Source organism: Rhea americana, unplaced genomic scaffold (assembly GCF_003343005.1).
Source record: "Rhea americana isolate MKP2758 unplaced genomic scaffold, rheAme1 scaffold_2, whole genome shotgun sequence".
In the NCBI taxonomy this organism is placed as follows: Eukaryota; Metazoa; Chordata; class Aves; order Rheiformes; family Rheidae; genus Rhea; species Rhea americana.
The window spans coordinates 9,578,467-9,595,222 of record NW_028186149.1 but is presented as its reverse complement, the minus strand read 5'-3'; the positions used below and the strand labels follow the sequence as shown (position 1 = coordinate 9,595,222).

General features: G+C 38.9%; 1 protein-coding gene across 1 annotated transcript in view; it reads left to right on the top strand.

The window, feature by feature from the left end:
* Positions 1 to 2,798: 2,798 nt before the first annotated feature.
* The window catches only part of HOMER2 (homer scaffold protein 2), a 40,148-nt gene continuing 26,190 nt past the window's right edge, over positions 2,799 to 16,756 (top strand). The window contains exons 1-3 of the mRNA XM_085303675.1: positions 2,799 to 2,837; positions 2,929 to 3,104; positions 5,798 to 5,954. Coding sequence (XP_085159801.1) covers positions 2,799 to 2,837; positions 2,929 to 3,104; positions 5,798 to 5,954 — 372 coding nt within the window. The remainder of the gene's footprint in view (positions 2,838 to 2,928; positions 3,105 to 5,797; positions 5,955 to 16,756) is intronic.

Here is a 16,756-nt window from a genome sequence, read left to right as displayed (position 1 = left end):
TTGTTTGTTAAGTTTGAGACAGGCATGTAGGAACAGATGAATTTTGCTTGGATAGACAAAGTGGTATTTTTTTTTACAAGTCATTTTTTAGGAATTATTATTTGTCTGGACTTTCACCCAGATGAGTATTTCAAATACAAGAAAACTCCCACTGCCTGTGAGGGTCCTTGCTAGTGGGGTGGCATCTGAATCCTCTCCTCTGAGAGCTGAGCAGAGGTAACTGCAGAGCTTTGCAGCCTTCAAGCTATAAGACATAGTTGTTCTGATTTATCTGGGAGTGAAGCTGCACGTTCGGCTCACTAACGTGCCGCTAACTTTTGGAGCTGTGCATGCATTTTTTGGAAGTCAGAGGCATGAGAAGGTCCCAGCAGCTTTTGGGCCAGTGTCAGGACCTTGGTCACATTCAGGGAGCAACGCGGCCATCAGGGCACTGGGGGGAGAGATCTGCACATGCTGCTAGTTTAATCTGGGGAGGGGTAGAATGGAAACAACACTTTGCTTTCTAGCAGYGTTGCTTATTTTTAAGCTACCATAAATACATTTGGCACTCAGAATTAGTCTAACGTAYGCATCGGAGGTTTGTTCTTTTTGTTTATCATGCTGCCAGTACAGCAGTGCTTGGTCCAAATAACTATTGACACCATGTTTATCACGTTGCATTTAGGAAGTACAAGTCTTTGTATCCTGACGAGTGGCTGCAATGACGGGGGGGCTACATCAGTCTAGGGTCTTGTGCTAGTACTCTTCTTCTTTCTTGGGAGATCCTCATTATCTAACACTTATTATAGCAAATTACTGCAGATCTTTGGAGCTGTCAGGTAGGATAAATATCAATGTGCACATGAATATGGCCCGTAGCAGGAAGTGCTGCATTCCAAAAATTACCCTGATGTGCTGTTTAGAGGCATGTGCATCCTGTACAAATGTCAGTTACATGAGGACATATTTTGAAAAAATACCATTATTCAGACAGACAAATTAGACTGTTAATACAAAGCTCTCTATTGTCAGTGTAGGAATAGCACAAGTAATCCTCAGAAAACTGAGGATTCTTTTAATGTAACATTGCATGTGATACATTAGAAACTTTTCACAAACTGTGCAAATAATATTTTTGTCTCCACCATAATACCAGGCTAAATTTCTATCACAAATATCTTCACCATTCCAGATACTACAAGAAATAAAAGAGCTGCTCAGTTCTTTTTACATATTGTTCAKCCAACAGTGCAGCCACCCAACATGCATTTAGCACTTTGCGTATTGAAATGAACCCAGATCCTTACCTGTAGGCAAGTCCTCGAGTCGTGATATTGCACTTATTACCAAAAAGTTGCTCAAAACTGTGAGTATCCCATAATCAAGGCCTTGTTCCAGAGCAGCAGGCAGCTGCAYGCAGCCCCTATGTGTTGCTCAGCCCCCGAGGCAGGAGCTCACCCGACAACRGGATCCCAGACACCAGCCGGGCTGGAGCTTTCCAAGCCATGGCTCCATCAGACACATGTTACCATSCTGACTTAAAATCAGGAAAGACTGTTTACAGCTGAAGTGATTTAAATCACTGGTTACATTTGTGGTTCAAATACTAAACAAGGAACTTTGAATTAAATAATTTGAACTTTTCACAAGAGAAAGCGTGTTCCTGTTGACTAGGAATAGCAATATAAAATGTAGTTTGCAGTGCAGCTAGTTATACACTTGTAAAATTTTGCATGGTTATATATTAATCAGAAAGCAATAATGTATCTCACAGCTGTGGATGTAGTTCATTAGCTTTAGAGTCTTAGTTTTCTTTTTTAATATTTAAGAAAAGGTTAACGACATAATTAATAGAGAATGATTTCTTTTTACTTGAGATTTGTCTCAAATGACATGAGAATGCATTTTAAAAGTCAACAAAGATGCACAAAACCATGGCTTGAAAATCRTATTATTTATAAAACATGCTGGTCACAGAAATGCCTCTCACCACCAAAGCTCATCAAAGCRTATTTTCTGTCTTAACCTGCATTATTAAACAAAGAACTATAACTGTTAACTATAGTTTAGGTTTCCATTTGGTAGATTTTCAGTAGTTTTACTTTAAACATTGGATGTTACTGTCAATTTGATTTTAAAACAGATTTTTTTTAAAAAAGAAAAATGTATTTAATCAATCATTAACAACTTTGGTTAAAATTCATGAGATTTTAAACATTCATAAATTCTCTTTGTCTTCTGATTTACAGTTTCCACAACTCTGGTAGTTAGAAATGGTATTATTCCCTGCGTCCCCAGTAAAACTGACAATTTCACATAATGACCAGATTACAGGTCAGACATCAAATAGCACAGGATGTGCTGCAAAAATTTCAAGTTAGTAATGGTGGGTTTTTTTAAACGTAAAACTTGATAAATCTCTGATAAAACAAAAAGGAGAGAAATCTTGGAAAATGATCCCTGTGTCAATGAAATGCTTTCTTTAATACCAAAAGTTGCAAGTGAGTAATAAACTCCTTTTGGAGGTCTATCAGGCCATGCTAAGTGTTGAAAAAGTATATAATTGATGGAGTTTAAATTAAAGATTGAATGCTACGGTTTTATAGTTGCATATATGTGCATCACTGGTCAGAAGAGTTTGGGAGCCCCTGAGTACAGACATTTATCCTTCATATTAGAAGTTGTGCCACTGGAGCTTATTAGTAGGGAAACTGCTGGATTTGCAAATCCAGATGGGCAGTACAGAAAGCGAACTTCAGTCTCGTCTCTGGCCTGTTGGGCTCACCAGCTGTGCTCAAGGATTTGCATTTCTCGGGGAGATGCCAGGCACAGACCTGCGAGTGAATTCGACAGGAACGGTGCGGCAGAGCAGGAGTGGGCTGCGAGCAAGGGGGACACAGCCGGACAACTGTCGTAGCAAAATGCTTCTTCTTGTCTTAATTACTACAGGCCAAAGCTGGACCATTCTTGTGGGAGGGTGCATCTCATGGGAGGCTTTGTCTGTTCTTGCAAGTCAAAAATCTGTTCCGGGCTTTGATTTCCTCTAGAGCTGCCTCTGACGRAAAGGCCAAAGGGGTAGATGAAGAGCAACCAACTGACTGTCTGCACCGGAGACTCAATTATAGGTCAATAGATGAGTTATTTTGAATGTGTTAAAACACTTAACAACTTTTTTATTATTACTATTTTTAAAAAATAATATATCAACTAGCTAACAGCATGACCGGTAGAGCTTCTGTTTGCACCTGGGAAGACCAAGTGTGCTTTTCTTGTTTGTTTTCATAATCATAAAGGTTAGAAACACAGTCAAGGTTTGCCTTTAGTTTTTAACAAAAGCCACAAATGAATGGTTAGATGGCTATTTCAAGACCTGAACTTTATTTTCCATTAGTTTAGCTACTTGGATGCAGGTATACAGCTCCTGTTGACAGTAGTAGTTGCTGTAAGACTTACGTAAAAATGGAGTTTTTTTTGGTTTTCACCTCATTCTGCTTTCATTATATCTGGATTTGCTTTATATGATTACTGCCACTGTTGTAGAGAGGCCAGGCAAAATTTCAAAACATTGTTTTCTGGTATTGCTAAGATGACTTAACAGAAATGCAGTTGTTGTGGGATGAATTTTCAGGAAGGAAAAATCTGAAACTTCTGAAAGTTTGGCCTGAAATATATAGATCATATTATCATTAGCAAAAAACAATTATTAATAGAATCGACTAAAAACTCAGTGCTATGTTAAAGGAGARTTTCTCCTTTTACTTAGCTCCACTCAGAGAACGTATATATTTTTAGGGGRAAAAAAAAAAGTAAGTAGCTTAGGGGAAACTCCCCTGCGTTCCTTGTCACATATAAACCACTGGTCACTCAGCTGACACTTCATGCATTGTATAGGAAGAGAAGCAGAAAGTTCAGTTGCTTTTATTTGCTTCATAAAAATGTGACCTTGGGCTTTACACTGCTAATCCTGTATAATATATGATTGAAATAYTTTAAAAATGTACAAAGACCTACCTGCTTTTCCTAGCTGAGGACTTTATTGGGGCAGTGTGCTCTAGATGAACCTGCTTGAGCAGGGGGATTGGACTAGATGATCTCCAGAGATCCTTTCCAACCTCAACTGTTCTATGATTCTATGATTTTAGTATATGAAATGAGAGTCAGATTCAGTGAGCTACTGATAAGGAAGACATGGAATAAACGATACCCTTCCACAGCTGTAACATGACAGTCCTATTATATTTAAATTTATTTCATTTGAGTGTTTTACTGAGTTCAGCACAGCTGTCTATCCAGAAATACACTCGTCAGCCCCTGGAAAATTTAAAACTTTGCATATGCCTCGAAAAGAAGAACAAGAAAAAAAAGGTTTCATTTTCTCCTTTCTTAGGCCTTATTGGGCATTGCTTTTTAATTACTTGTAATATAGCAGCATTTAACAGTTAAGGTTCTGCTTGATGTTGTATACAGTTCCTAYGTATAGTCCCTGAAGTTGTTATATTCTAAAAACACAGAAGTGGCTATAAAAGAAGTTGAAGATTATAGAAGCATTAATAAAAACATAATTCAAAACCTAAGAGCAATAGAAAAGGATTATTTATATGAATAGAAAAGAATAATAGATGAAAGAGAGATTTTTGGCCTTTCGTCTGACTGTCTTCATTTGTTTTSTGCACAATTCTGTATGGCAACCTTTTCAGTTTGCATGTGGTAAATATTTTGGAGAGTTTACAATGATGTACTCTATTGTAATACAACTATTTTTGAATCCTGTCATAATTCTGTCAAGTTGAACTATTCATGATGTAATATTTTGTACATGGTAAAAATATGCTGAATGAAACACTTAACATATACCATTATTTACTGTAGCTTTCCAAGAACTAAAAGCACAAGATACACATATATATATGTTAAAAACACCGTAGCCTTGACTTATAGGTCACTTCCACTTCTAAACTTGGAATAAAGATGTAATTTGCAGTGGATTTAATTTGGGGGCCTTTAAATAAGYCTTCATTCTGATCTTGAACCTAGATGACTTTGTATCGCATTTTGTTCGTTTGATCCTGTGTCTTCTCTGGTCTTACGTGTGTTTTGCATTGCCACCTGTATAAGGTAAAACCAAACCCCTTGATCATGGGTGAAATCCTCTTGTTGTGTAAAAACACCTGCAGGTTGATAAAGTTAAGGAGTGTCAGAGGCAGTATTTTACCCAYAGATACCTCTTGTTGCATGAAAATGCAATACGGGGGTTTGGCGGTGTTTTTTCCCCTCCTTTTCCAAGATGATTAATTTTTTTGTATCTGGTGAAGTTTTCATGCACACGCATAGAATAGTCTGATTCTGAGAAGAGAGATTTTAATATTTCAATAATTATACCATGCCTTTACTCTGCTAGAGATTGGGAATCCGCAGGGAGCTTCAGGCTCTAAGTGGTGACTCACATGAATGAGTGATAGGAGCAAAGGCATCCATATGGAGTCTGTTTTAGCAAAATTTGTGTGCTGGGAAAGGATGCATGTGACTGTCCTTTCCTTGAAATAAGTATTAGCAGTTTTGAGAAAAAAGTGGGGTACCCAATTAATATCACACGGGGAGAGAATCTGGCCTTATACTGCTGATCATCTCCTGGGCTCTGGCAATGACTTGGGACACTGGGAGTCACATTGCGTGGCCAAGACGAGGCCACAGTCACTGGCATCCTCTGCCTCCTGAGGCCAGATGACGCGCTTCGCCATGCTGGGCAAGCCAGGGCCTCTGGGACACTTCATCTCCCAGGGACTCACGCCTGCGTTTCTCCTGTCCCTCCCTATTCTAGAGAGCAGCCCATCTTCACCACCAGAGCCCACGTCTTCCAAATCGACCCAAGCACAAAGAAGAACTGGGTCCCCGCGAGCAAGCAGGCCGTAACTGTTTCCTACTTCTATGACAGCACGAGAAACAGCTACCGGATTATCAGCGTGGATGGAGCCAAGGTAGGAAACCGGCGGGACCCCGGCATGTTTGTAGGTGGCAAGAGCCCTGGCTATCACAGCTAGCCATGGACAGGTTACATCAAACACCTAACTTCATAAACACTCAGTTTTTCGTATAACCTGTTATAGACACTTGTAGTGATAAAGCTTCTAATTGAAAAATATGGAGCACATTGGAAGTGATTTTGCCCAAYTTAATTGACCCAGACAGAATTTCATCTCTGATGAGTTTGACTTCTTTACTATCTTAATATGCCAATAGGTTTAAGTGTCAAAACTGAGTCTATAGTACAGTATCTAAAACCACCACCTGTACTAAGTAGATAATGCTGAGGCTTTTTTGGTGGCAAAATGTCCTTTTTAAAGGGAATGAAGAGACAGATGTGTGCAGACTAGAGCTTGTAATTTAAATGCCAACTATGTATTCACTTGCCTGGTTGAAATGTTTATAGGTTAGCATTTAATTTTCTTCAGTTTTCACACTGGAGTTCATCAGCCTTAGGTGACAAATTAGGCATGAAGGTTTCCCCCCACCAGCTTCTTTTTTTCTTACTTTGTCATGCATTGCCAGATAGTGTGCTGGTGTATTTCTTTWAAGAATTTTGAGTGCTTGGACTGAATGATGGATTAGACAACCATTTTTATTATATACTAGATTCATCCTTCTGATTAGTTCCTCTGAAGTTACTTCTAAGTGACCATTTTCCCTAGAGGACTGCAGTCAGAAGTATGAGTTAAAACATTTCATTCTTGTACAAAATTCATTGGTCATTTCTGCCAAAGCACAGAACGCAGGATAACGAGACAAGTTTACAGTTTGTTATCCATRTTCATGTTCAGGGGAGAATGTTAAAATATCACTATCCTGGGAGAGAGATCTTCCAGAAATCATCCCTTAATAAACCTTTTATATGTCATGCCTATTTCACGTGCTTGTTTTTCTAAGCATCTACTGTGCTATACTTGGTTACTTATTGGCTTATAAATCAGCCATACTGCCTATTTAAATTGATAGTAATGCTTCATTAACATTGGTACARCATTAATATATTACCATCATTACGTTGTTTCTGCTGATGTGTTCATTTCTAAAACCAGCAGCAAAGTGCCTTGGTTTGCAGTTGGCACGCACGCACCTATATAGCTTGCAGGGAAAGCTTAGCCCTTAGATCTGCTTACCAAGAGCTCTTGCTTTTGCCTAGCTAATTCTCCTACTCATGATAGTAGTGGGCTGTTGGCTTTGAAAACCCAGGCTAGCATCACTTGCAAGCCAAAACTACTGAACTTTCAGCAGTGGATTGTTTGACTTATGTATGTGCATGCATGCATTGCGACTAATTAATGAAAAGAAAGTAATTATTCTGTGCGTGGGGAGAGTGCAGGGGGAGKACATGCCTACAGCCAGAGCTCTGTCTCGCAGTGCAAAGCAGATGCTGAGAACAAGATAAGCATCCAAGATTTGCATCTTAATCTGCCCAAAAGACATTCAAAAGGCGACTGCCCCCTGCTGTAGCATGTCCCAGAAGAAAGCATCCAAGATTTGCATCTTAATCTGCCCAAAAGACATTCAAAAGGCGACTGCCCCCTGCTGTAGCATGTCCCAGAAGAAGGTGAGCTTCCCTGCAATTAAAAATTTTCCCTCGGGCTTCCTGAGCAAGGAGTGAATTACTTGCCAAATGAATTATTCCTTTTCACTAGTTAAGGAGCAGGTTAAGAAGAAATGCTGCCTTCAGGCTTGCTCCCTAGCTCCCTAGTTACCCTGCCTGTCCATTTTAAGAGTCCTAAAGGTGCTGATTTGAACAAGGAGGATGTGYGTACCCAGCTAATGAGAAGAGTTGATTTTTCTCCCACAAACAACTATTGTTTAGCATTTTGACCTACTTTTCTAGCCCAAAATGAAACCTGATCGARTTGTGAGCAAGAGTACAGATAGCATTTGTTGGTTTGGTCTTGGTTTCCCTCCATCTCACWTATTAGAATACAGTCTTCCATCCAAGGGTCTCCTTCACGTGTTGGCAAATATCAGACAGATTAGCTTCGCAGCATCATTGTGGGCAAAAGTTATCCCAGTTTTAAGATAAAATAGCTGAAGCTCAAGTAAGTTAAGGCACTTGGTCACAGAAGGAAGGTGGTGATGAAGAGTTTGTATCTTACAACTCTCCATCCTCTTTTTACCTCTAAGGTGGCTGTTCTAACAGACTTTTTTAGACATACATATATGGGGCACATTGCAAYGGCTTGCATAGAAATCACATTTAAATACCATGCATAGGCAACTGTTTTGGCAGAGGTGCCTTTTTGTGTTTGGATCTTTTTTGTTTGGGTGTGTAGGTGGGTGGGCGGGTTTTTTACTCATCAGATCAACACTACATAGCAACAATACCAATATTTTAAAATGATCAGGAGCACAGGCAGTTCACTTGAACATTGATTGTTACTCAGTTACGTAAGCTTTATTTTACTTTTAGGATTCAACATGTTGCTCTGGGCAGTGTGTTGAATTGCAAATATGGAGAAGAACATAGGGCTGCTCAAACCCGTTAGTGCTGCTGTCATCTGGACGATAGGGGCAGGCCGTGCAGTGAGAATTTAATGAATATTTAGCATCCTTCTGATGTAGCAGCAATATAATGAGCTGTGCTTGTTGCATGACTGGCTTGTTCAGGCTGTTGCTGCTGTCCTCGAAGGTGTGGGAAGGTCCAGGTTTGGGGAGGGCTGCAGTTCCTGTCCCACAGCCCTATCCACTCTTCACGAGGCAGCTGCTCTCTTTCCAGGGAGGTTGCTTGCCCTTTTTTCCAGGTGTGGTGGCACAGGTGCTGCCTCAGGGCAGGAGGATGTTGGAGGTTTCAGGAGTGGTGGGCTGAAGGTGGAGATGAAGAGGAACCACTAAGCACCTGTCTTTAAAAGCATTAATTTGGGGAAATCATTTTGCAAGCGTGGCTGGCAGAGGGGCCCGAAGTTTGCTGAGCTCTGCTGCCTCGCGCAGTGGGACATTGACTTCAGTTTCTGATTGCTTTGGCAAGTTGTGGAAAAGAACAGAAGAGCCTGGCTGGGATGTGCAGAGGTGACAGAGGCTGCAGCAAAGACGAAAGTGGGGTGGGAAAGTAATAAGGTATAGAATGAATTCAGGGGAATTTCACTCTTCCCTTGGCAGAGGGATTATGAGAAGCACATGCTGAAAGCCAGGAGTCTGCTGGGATGGAAAGCAGCCAGGGGAGAGCGTAGCCCTCCAGTTTTCTCCCAGAACCTCCCAGTCCAACAACAACAGAAACACTTAGCAAAATGCTCAGGGAATCAAGCACTGAAAAGTGGAGACCCTGGAGTCAAAATAGCTTGTACCGCTTTAATTCTACAGATACTRTAATTGCTACCTCTTTCACAGAAAAACAGATGCTTTGGACAGTAGATTGCAATTTATAGCAAAAAAAAATCACAGATACCATAAAAGTATGCACAGGATGATCTTAACCAAGAAACCATTGCCAAACAAGGGAATAGATTAGAATACCTTTTAATTACATTATAATTGACTTGTATGTTGTCAAGAAAGTAATTTCATCATAATGTTTTACRAAGTTTTTAGCCAGAGGCTGTCTAAACTGCAGCATAATAGATGCTAGAGGCAACAATCCTGTGAAATGCAAGGGCACACACTGATTCAGAGTTAATGAGGCAGCTGAGAGACTTCACCATATGAAAGTCCTCAGTGCTGTGGGCAAAAGTCAGCTTGTTGAAAAATGACAAAGTATGGTGATAGTGCAGGGAGAACATGTACTCATAAGTGCCAGGTTGTTGTGCAGTGTGCGAGAAAAGCCATACACAAGGCTCCTCATTAAAACTGACCTGCGTTATTCTGTCGTTTAGAGTGGGAAAGAAAATTTGAGAGCATGAATATTATTCAGATTGATAGTTACCATCTTCCTCTAAAATAATGCATGATAGTGTCTCGATTGGGGGGTTTGTTTGTTTTTATTTTTTAAGAAATTGGAAATAAGTATTTTCCAAGCTGTATAGAGGTGAAGGGGAAAGGGTAAGAAACTATTGTTTCCATATAGAATTTGGGAAAGGAGTATAATTCCTAGTCCATCTSAAAACCAAGTTTCAGCGCTCATTTTCTCCAAATGCTATATGTCTACAGAACTCCAGATTTCCACAGCGTCATTTTTATCTTTTGAGAAATAATTTATTAATATGGAACATAAAACAAGCTTAAAATTAATATCTAGCAATAAACCATAGGACATTTGAGATCTATGCCACAAAGAAAAGTGRCACAGCAAGAGTCATCTCAGATGCCAGTCTTAAGTAACTTCTTTGAGCTGCTTAGACAGATGAGTAGAAAAAATTAAAATCAGAGGTTAGAAAGATGAATAGATGGCAAGACTAACTTTGATAAATGCATGATATAGAAACAAGGACTTCGTGTTTCAGGGAAAAATTGTTGGTGGCTGACACCTATTCACAGTTGTTATATCATTTAAAACAGTTTATCACCTAACAATTACTTTGAATATTGACAATCAGCAGCTAAGTTGAGCATAATTGTGTTAAGGTACTAATGAGATAACCATAAAAATCGTTGTGCTGGGAAAGCAAATTTARTGGGTCTATTTCTGAAGTAATTGCAATCAGTAAGAATAAGAGTGTGGGCCAGATTTTGCCAGTATTCACATAATGTTCCCCAAAGTGAATACAGTACACAGTATGATGAYGCTGCTTGATTGCTAAGTGGAATATGTACTCGTATACTAGGACATGTCAGTGAGCATCGTAAAGAAGGGACAACGTGATTTTGAGAACAGGATGAAGCTTACAGGGGCAGAGCTGCTACGCGGGGCAGCACCCAGCAGTCTGGGGTACCCACAGTTCAGCCCCAGCAGCAACCTGTAGCAGGTATTTGGGGAGGTAAGAACRGGTGATGTGTAACTCTGCTAATACTTGATGCATTTCCGGCTTTCTCAGTTCTTGTACCAGTCCTAATTGCTACCTAATTTAATAGTTCTGTATCACTTAATCACCACGCTTTTTTTTTTGTTCTCATGAATGGAGGCTGGCTTCCTGGGTACATTTATAGAAAATTCTGAGTTCCAGCATTACTATATTCAGCGATTCAAAACAAAAAATTTTCTTTGTCCRTGAAACTGAAATTATTTTAAGACATAGCTGTTAAAAATATTCTAGGATATTTTGCTGAAAGATAGGTCTTAGATTTAAGGAGCTTTCCTTTCATAAGAGAAATAAATTGCAGAGTGTGATAACATGGATGAAATTGTTTTTTCAAGATTTTTTTTAATTGACCTAAAATCAGCYCTTATCAGTATCAGTATCAACTCTATCAACCAATATCTGAACTTTCTCAGGAAAAATCTTATCAGGTGATTTAGATATTAGAAAGCTTTTGGTGCTGACTTAAAAAAAGCTTCTGGCAATGTGAACCTTGCACGGTGTCTGTATTGTCATTYGAGCATTTAACCGTGCCTCTAAGACCTGGTGGATCTCATTCACGATMACATAATAACATGTAATGGAAACAATCACGATGCCTCTTTCTGTCTTTACATTTAGAATATCCCTATGAGTTCACTTGGTCCTCTCCCAGCTGTGTTAGATGGAGGTATGTCTGACGAGCGGGTTTCCACAGTCATGCTTAGTGAATRTAGTCCTCCAGCTGATGTGACTGCAGCAGGTCTACCATGTGAAGCCTCATCTTTCCGTAACTTTTACAGGCTTCACAGCATTTTTCTCCATTGTAAACAGATTAGTAAAAGGCAAAGGACTTCCCAGCGCTGCTACTGTTGTAACTAATTTGTTGCAGCTATATGTTGTAGGTTCCCTGTGGGTTCCTTTTTTTTATTTTATTTTATTTTTTTTTCAGTTGAGTTTTGGGTTATCTGACTTGGCTGAAGCCAGACATACTCTTAGCTGGCGATACAAGAGTCACACTTAAGACCTACATTTTCAGGTTTAATAATTTCGTAGTGAAATTGTTGGAGGATGTTTTATAGCCTTACATTGCAAGAGATAAAAAAAATGTGGAAGAACTTTAAAAATGACTTTAGAATGTGATGAGCTGCTTTTTTCTTTTAACGTGCACAGAGAAATCCTGAATTAAACTTTATGCTTTTGAAAGGTGTGGGTGAGTATATATGTGTGTTTTGTCAAAGGGACAGAGATTCTTTTATTTCCAGTTTTACCTGCCCTAGTTTTCTGTATTACCCTTGCTTTATTTATTCTCATTGCTTATCAGCACTATTGTCTGCTGTTTGCTTTGTGGGAGAGCCCCGTGCTGATGTGGGTTAGAGCTCACAGCCCTGGGTGTGTGGAAGTGTGAGGAGGCCCTACTCCTTGTGCTGAAGATTATTTTGTTGACTGGAGTACTGGCAGGTCTATGATTTCCAAAGAAGCCTTTCTGGTACACTCTGATTAAATTAGCAGAAAATACTTTTTATTCCACCTTCTCAAAGCTTTTTCCTCTGATGAGTAACTGAGATGGATATCCCCTTTTTTCAAAACTTTCTGCTACATTTTTTTTACCCTTCATGCTGTTTCTTCTAGATTGGATGGGAAATTGCTGCCAGCTTCATTTTTGTTTGTCCTAAAAAGAACATCAACCATAACATGAGAGGAGGGGAGCACTGGCTCAATATTACCTATTCTAACACTGAATGTCAGCGTGAAAAGGTTCTTTCATCAGAAAGACAGTGTGTGACACTTGCTGTGTGAAGAACCGAAAGGCATATCCCAGCTCAGAAGTGAATCTGCATTAGGATAATCCAGTAGAAAAGTGAACAAGTTTTAATTTCTGGAGCTCCAGGTTGACTAATCCAGTATTCCCAGGTTCTTGGCCATGTCCAAGTTGACTGATTGAATATTCCTGGGTTTTTGTCCATATTTGTCCACAACAGAAACCTTCATACACTATAAGAAAAGATTTCCACTCCTGGACTAGCTGAGTACTGTAATATAGAAAATTGAATGTATTTGATGACCTTCATCTTCTCTTCACCCCTATCATAGTATGCTAAGTATTTCATGAACTGTTGGAACAAATTTCAACATGATTATTAGCACTGAAGATGATACTTGAACCATAAAAGGGTAATTCCAGCCAATGGAACTAATTAACCCCACACATGAAAGAGAAGAACATTTTTTGAACTATAAAAACACAGTATAAAATACAAATTTAAAGCATAATCCTGTCTCCCAGAGTGCATAATTTGTGTGTATGTTGTAATAAACATGTTGTAGCTTTTATGTTGGCAAGATGGCTAGTAAGTGAAAACATGTTAGTTGTGGCTTTATGATCTTTATATATACAAAAATATAATACGGATAGCTGCTCTGTCTCAGTGATAGAGTACTTATTATAATGCCTGCATGTATATATTAAACTTCTCTGAAATAATTTGATGCTATTCTAGCCCGCTCTCACCAGAACAGTTTGCTTCATAAGGCAGCTGCAGCGGAGACTGGTACAGCTTGAGATTTCCTAGCACATGCAAAGGGAAGATGTTAGTGTAGGAGATGCATGTTCTAGTACCATTTGTGCTGAACCAAGTRCTTTCTAAAAGATCCCTGAGGAGTCTGTAGTTGCTTTTCACMGTCCTTTTTGGGTTCGCTGTTGTTGTAAATAATGAAAGTGGATTGGGCTGCTTTGAGCAGCAGATGCTGGTTTTGTAGCGAACTTCTCCTTCATTTTGTATGATGAGCAAATGAACAGCGGGAGCACATCTGTCCTGTGCTGAGTCCCAGCATTCTAGTTTAACCTAAACTAGAAATTGTTCTTTCTCTGAGACAGTGAAACAAATTATAGGGAATAATTAATAATTTTACTGTGCTGGATTTAATATCTACTTTCTGATTTCACTTAAGGATGTTAGAGGAGTTGTGAATGCAACTTGTAGATTTTTAGTATCAATTTAAAGGATTCAGATGAGACTCTCAATTTTGGCAAAAGTTGCCATTGGATGAGTGATCTCGGTGCCATTGTAGGCACAGATTGCTGGCCTGGGTGGATGCTCCTGACATGCTCTGTGTGTCTRAGTAGCTGCACTCCACATTTGGCTCTGAGGAGACACAAATAGGTCAGTCTGTACAGCATCAAAGAGAAATTGGGGTTACAATGACCAGATTAGAGAAAAACTTCTAATCATCTAATAGCTAACAAATCAACAAGCTAGTGACTGGAAGCTGAAGCAGGACAGAAGCAACTAGAAAATAAATCCACATAATTAACTGTGGGGTCGACACACAAAGGTATGCAGTGGGTCCTTCTGTTATAAAACCCAAGACTTAGTCTTTTTCTCAATGACATCTTTGAAATAAGAGTGGATAAAATTAATGAAAATAACAGTCCCCAGTGATCTTAAAATATTTTGTGTTGTCTGTGTTTGTGGTGTACTCAGCTGACAAAGTAGTTTGAGATTTTGTTCTCTCCAGATATTAAAATAACTTGAGAACATTTTGTCTGGAATTTGGTGATGAAGAAATGGAGCACTAAACACAAAATAGAGCTCTTAGCCAATGATGAGACTACCCAGCTGCATCATCCTTTATTTCTTAAGAAAATATCAAATATTTAGAAATTCAATCTAAGAGGAGCTACAGGATTTAATACTTTGGAAGACAGTATATTACCTGAAGTTCTGCCTGCAAAAGAGTTTTCAGCAGTTACTAAGACTGGTTTAGATATGCAGAGCTAGTGATGTTGGGAGTGGTTGTGAAGACAGGTCCTTGAGCGTTCAGAAGAAAAGTAGTGTTACAGCTTAACGGCAATGGTAATTCCAGAATTGCTAATATCAGGAGAGATGAGCTGTAAATAGATGAAAAAATTAAAAATGTTTGCATAAACAAGATCTAAGGCTGTAAGTGAAAGAGAGCTTGCCACAATCTGGGAAATGGAATGAGTRAATACCAGGAAATTTGGCAAGTCCCTTGAGAATGTCCCCTGAGACCGAATCAAACACAAGTGCTGATCATCTGCTGACGATGTGTTTTGGTTTAAAAAAAAGGGGGGGGGAGACTATAGAACTCATATCAATTAAATGCTTCTATATTAATCTCTTTCCAAGTTACTAACTTCCAAATGTGAAAAAATCTCAGTTCATTGTCTAGACTATTTCTGGAAGTAAATCCTTCAGAAGCCAATTGGTAAGCTTAGAGGAACAGATARCAAAGTGCTGGCAACAGCTGTATCTGAGAGAAGAACAGAACCACGTCTGCCTCTTGRTTTGATCCTATCTGACTAGTTTTTCTACTCAGATATGCAGTGCATCTATATGTCACTGGATCTGTACAAAGAGGACACACAACTGAATCCAGGAGACTGGTGTTACAGAAACCTTGWCATAGGCCCAGTTTGCTACTCTTTAAGAAGAAGATGTTAAAAATCCAYACCAGGCAATTTCTAATGGTATCATATACCAGCAAATAGAGAAACTTTGGCCCAGATAGATTTTCTGTTTTTAAAACCTCTCTATAATCTTGGAAAAGCCCTGTTTAAGGAATTGTTTCAGTACATAATTGCCTTTCACAGAATTGCTTTTCTCATCACTACAGTCAARTATTAATGTTGGTATCAGGATATGCCAAAAAGGTTAATTATGCCATATGATGTTATTTTAATGAAACCTGGAATCAAGCAAAACATGCCTGTTTCAGGTTATGAACATTGAACTTAGCAGAGGTTTTGAAGAACCTCTAACAAATCTTCGGTGAAAATAACCTGTGTCTGCTATCAATTGAAAGCTGAGGAAAAAATCAAGGTTTTCATAGCATCATCAAAACAGATACAATGTGGTAGAGTTTGCAGATGCTTTTCCTTATCTGTTTCATTTCAATAATGTTCAATACAAAATCTATGGGATGGAATTAAAATAGGCAAATTTTCCATATGGTAAACACGTTCGTATCAGCTCATCAGACTTCCATGACCATGGTGGTGCTTGGTTTTGTTACAGGTTTTGCATTGTGCTACCTTTTTCCTCCAAAAGAAATGATAAGGGGGCTGAGGAATGGAAACCTTATTCCCAAGGGTGCATTGTGCACCTGTTCTATCTTCTTGAGCTGGAAAGCCCAAGAACTTCCTCCCAGGAGGGCTCAGCTTGCTTTGTTCGGAGAAGCACAACCTCCTCTCCGTTATAGTAGGAAATTCTRTCAAGAATTGCAATAAATGCAGCACTAGTTAGTTGTTTGTCACCTAATTTGAGATTTTTTCTTTCTCTTTTTTAAGTTCAGCCACTGAAAGTAATACAGAACAGTTTCTATAAGCTGTGCTTTATGAAGCCCTAAGGATCACTTTGCAAAAGATCTATATCAATTATTTGTTTCTTTTTTTTGCCCTGCTGCAATGCCAGTATAATACTTGGAAATCCCTACTCAGAAAGTTAATATATCAGATATGCGAATCAAGTCATGCCGAATGAATGGATTTTATAAATAAACTACACTGAATTGTGTATTCTTAAAATATGAACATCAAACGATTTGATGCAGTGTTTTCCCAATTTTGCCCCCCCCAAAAAAAGAGAGAGAAAGAAAAGAAAAGAAAAGAAAAGAAAAGAAAAGAAAAGAAAAGAAAAGAAAAGAAAAGAAAAGAAAAGAAAAGAAAAGAAAAGAAAAGAAAAGAAAAGAAAAGAAAAAAGAGAAGAGAAGAGAAGAGAAGAGAAGAGAAGAGAAGAGAAGAGAAGAGAAGAGAAGAGAAGAGAAGAGAAGAGAAGAGAAGAGAAGAGAAGAGAAGAGAAGAGAAGAGAAGACACACACTACTTCCTCCTTGGTTCTGGATTGAGAGTCATGTGCAG